General features: G+C 42.9%; 1 protein-coding gene across 1 annotated transcript in view; it reads left to right on the top strand.

The window, feature by feature from the left end:
* The window catches only part of LOC119429390 (tudor domain-containing protein 7A-like), a 5,000-nt gene extending 2,430 nt beyond the window's left edge, over window positions 1–2,570 (top strand). Inside the window, exon 3 of the mRNA XM_037697026.1 lies at window positions 2,272–2,570. Within this exon, the coding sequence (XP_037552954.1) occupies window positions 2,272–2,501 (230 nt within the window). The 3' untranslated portion in view covers window positions 2,502–2,570. The remainder of the gene's footprint in view (window positions 1–2,271) is intronic.
* The last annotated feature ends 338 nt before the right edge of the window (window positions 2,571–2,908 follow it).

Raw genomic sequence — 2,908 nt, 5'->3', positions numbered from 1 at the left:
GGGGGGCATTTCATCTGCTGGTGTTGGTCCACTGTGTTTTCTGAGGTCCAAGGTCAACGCAGCTGTCTACCAGGAAGTTTTAGAGCACTTCATGCGTCCTGCTGCTGACCAACTTTATGGAGATGCAGTTTCATTTTCCAACAGGACCAGGCAAAAGCACATGGTGTCAAAGCTACCAGTACCTGGTTTAAGGACCATGGTATCCCTGTTCTTAATTGGCCAGCAAACTTGCCTGACCATAACCCCATAGAAAATCTGTGGGGTATTGTGAAGAGGAAGATGTGATACACCAGACCCAACAATTCAGAAGAGTTGAAGGCCACTATCAGAGCATCCTGGACTCTCATAACACCTGAGCGGTGCCACAGACTGATCGACTCCATGCCATGCCGCATTGCTGCAGTAATCCAGGCTAAAGGAGCCCCAACTAAGTACTGAGTGCTGTACATGCTCATAACCAAAAAGGTCCATGCTCAATAATCCAATAATTATTGAGCATGGACCTTTTTGGTTTTGAACCAGTTTGACATGACTGTCGATGAGGAAGAGGGCTGGCACAAGAGGAGGGGGCGTGCCAAAGACACCATCTTAGCACCAACATAACTGGTTTGTTCCACTTTGGAGTAAGCTGTTTGGGGGGAGAATCAGTTTTGTGTTGTTTCCCTGACTGATGAAGCCTTCCGGATGGAAGGTGAAACGTTTCAGCAAAAACAGAAACTGTCCAGATGACCTGACTGAAAAATGTTACATGCTCATACTTTTCATGTTCAATCTTTTCATTTGGCCAACATTTCTAAAAAATCCCTAAGTAATATTCTAATTTTCTGAGATACTGAATTTGAGGTTTTCATTAGTTGTCAGTTATAATAATCAACATTAAAAGAAATAAACATTTGAAATATATCGGTCTGTGTGTAATGAATGAATATAATATACAAGTTTCACTTTTTGAATGGAATGACTGAAATAAATCAACTTTTTCATGATATTCTAATTTTCTGACCCCATTTATTCAAAGGGTTAGTGCGCTGCTGAGTAAATGGGGAAGAAGATCGGAGCTGAGGGCCCGTCAAAGCGCATTAAATGCTTCCCCTGCTTCTGCCTGCATCCTGCTCTGACAAGTCGGATATTTTGTGATCTCACTTGTTTGGGTCGTTGGCTGCGTGCGTCCGCTGAGTGCAGCAGCTGAATGAACTTCCATTTGGGCTGATAGATCGCTGGCAGTAGTCCATCTGAAGCTTAACTGAACTTTTTACCTCTTTCAACCGACCGGTCAGCACGTGGTGAAATGGCCGCGCGCAGCTGGTGACAGTCTGGCAAGTCATGTTGACATATAATTGGATTGTCATCCGCCTGTGTCCCTGACACAATAAAAAGCCAGACTCCGACCCGGCCTGCACATTAAGCACATTATTATGGCCCGGTCCGAATCTGGGTCGGGTAGGTCCGGGTTTGGGTTAGAAATGACAGCTCTACCCAGAATGGTCCCTGGCCGGGATTTGACCTCACTGAAAGGCGACTGCTCTACCAACTGCTCCACCGTGCCGCTATGAGAAATATTTTTCTCTTGCAATATTCTAAACTCTTAAACCTCCATCATTTTAACAGTGTATGTGTATGTACTGCACATTTTTACTCACCAGCTCTGCAGAACAGCAGCTCTGTTCCGGTTGGACTCTGTTCTGGTTCTGCAGACCTACCCTGCAGCGATGAAGCCATTTGGGTCCATCCAAGCTGATGTGCACGTGGATAATTGAACTTCAGGATTATTTGCACTTTTCCTGCCAGTTCTGTGTGCTTCATAGATGGCATAGATTTGTGTTGCGAAACTTTCCCTCCATTTGGCAGAAAGCAGTGGCCGGAAGCACTGTTGACTTCTGGGTAATGTAGTTCTTTTGACTGGCCTTACAATGTAGGCTCATTAAAAGAAAATACAAAATGGTGGCGCCTGTCTGAAGTATTTTTTCCTTAACTTTTTATCTCATACTGTCCCATTTATGTGAGTAATGTTAAAGTTGACAATTATTGAAAAACCGTTAAAGAGCTAGTCCACGAATGTCAAACTGCAAAGCAGTGAGGGACTATGCATGTCAAAATTGTCAAAATTATATCTCTAGGTGCAGAGAAAAATTTCAGTCAAAATCTATATTTTTTTCTGCTTTAATCAATGCTTATGGCTGCAGCCGCAAACATTTTCTCCACCTTAATAGAAAGTTTCATGATTTGAGCACCTCATTGTTGTTCACTTAGTCATTTCCATTCATCATACAGGTGTGACGCGCCACCACTGGTCAGAGGAGGCCTCCATGTTGTTCAGGAATCATGTGGAGAAGAAGGCACTGGTAGCGCAGGTGGAGAGCGTGCGTGATGTGCCAGAGGTTAAAGGTGAACTGTGGGAGCGCAGATTGGCAGTTTACCTGGTGGACACTTCACTGAAGCAGGACCTTTGGATACACAGCATCATGGCTGACATCGAAGACGAGCTGTCTTCAGCTGCATAGGATGTTCACTCCCAACACCTCGGCAATACCATCAACCAGACCGCTGACTCAAAGATGAACCAGTTATTGAAACTGTTGGTTGCTTTTTTCCTGCAGCTTCTTCCAAGTCAAATCTCAATTGGACCTCTAATGTTTAGATCACTGGGGCTGAAGATTGATTTACTTTTGTATGCTTTAGGAATTGGAACATAAAGAATAATTCAAAACCTGTTATGCTCTAATGGAAATAAATATTAAAAATGGAAAATCACATTCTTATTGGACATTGTTGCAGCAGTCACTGAGTGAAACTATTTGTATTTCACCGTTTTCTTTTATAAATTGTGTGAAACGTGTTAGACCATCTTTTTAGACCTTTAGACAATCTTAGACCATTTTCCTGTTAGTTTAATGCATTTTTTTTTATT

This window comes from Nematolebias whitei, unplaced genomic scaffold, assembly GCF_014905685.2.
Source record: "Nematolebias whitei isolate Nwh7 unplaced genomic scaffold, NemWhi1 Nwh_scaf_831, whole genome shotgun sequence".
NCBI classification, from domain to species: Eukaryota; Metazoa; Chordata; class Actinopteri; order Cyprinodontiformes; family Rivulidae; genus Nematolebias; species Nematolebias whitei.
This window is presented reverse-complemented; position numbering and strand designations above follow the sequence as displayed.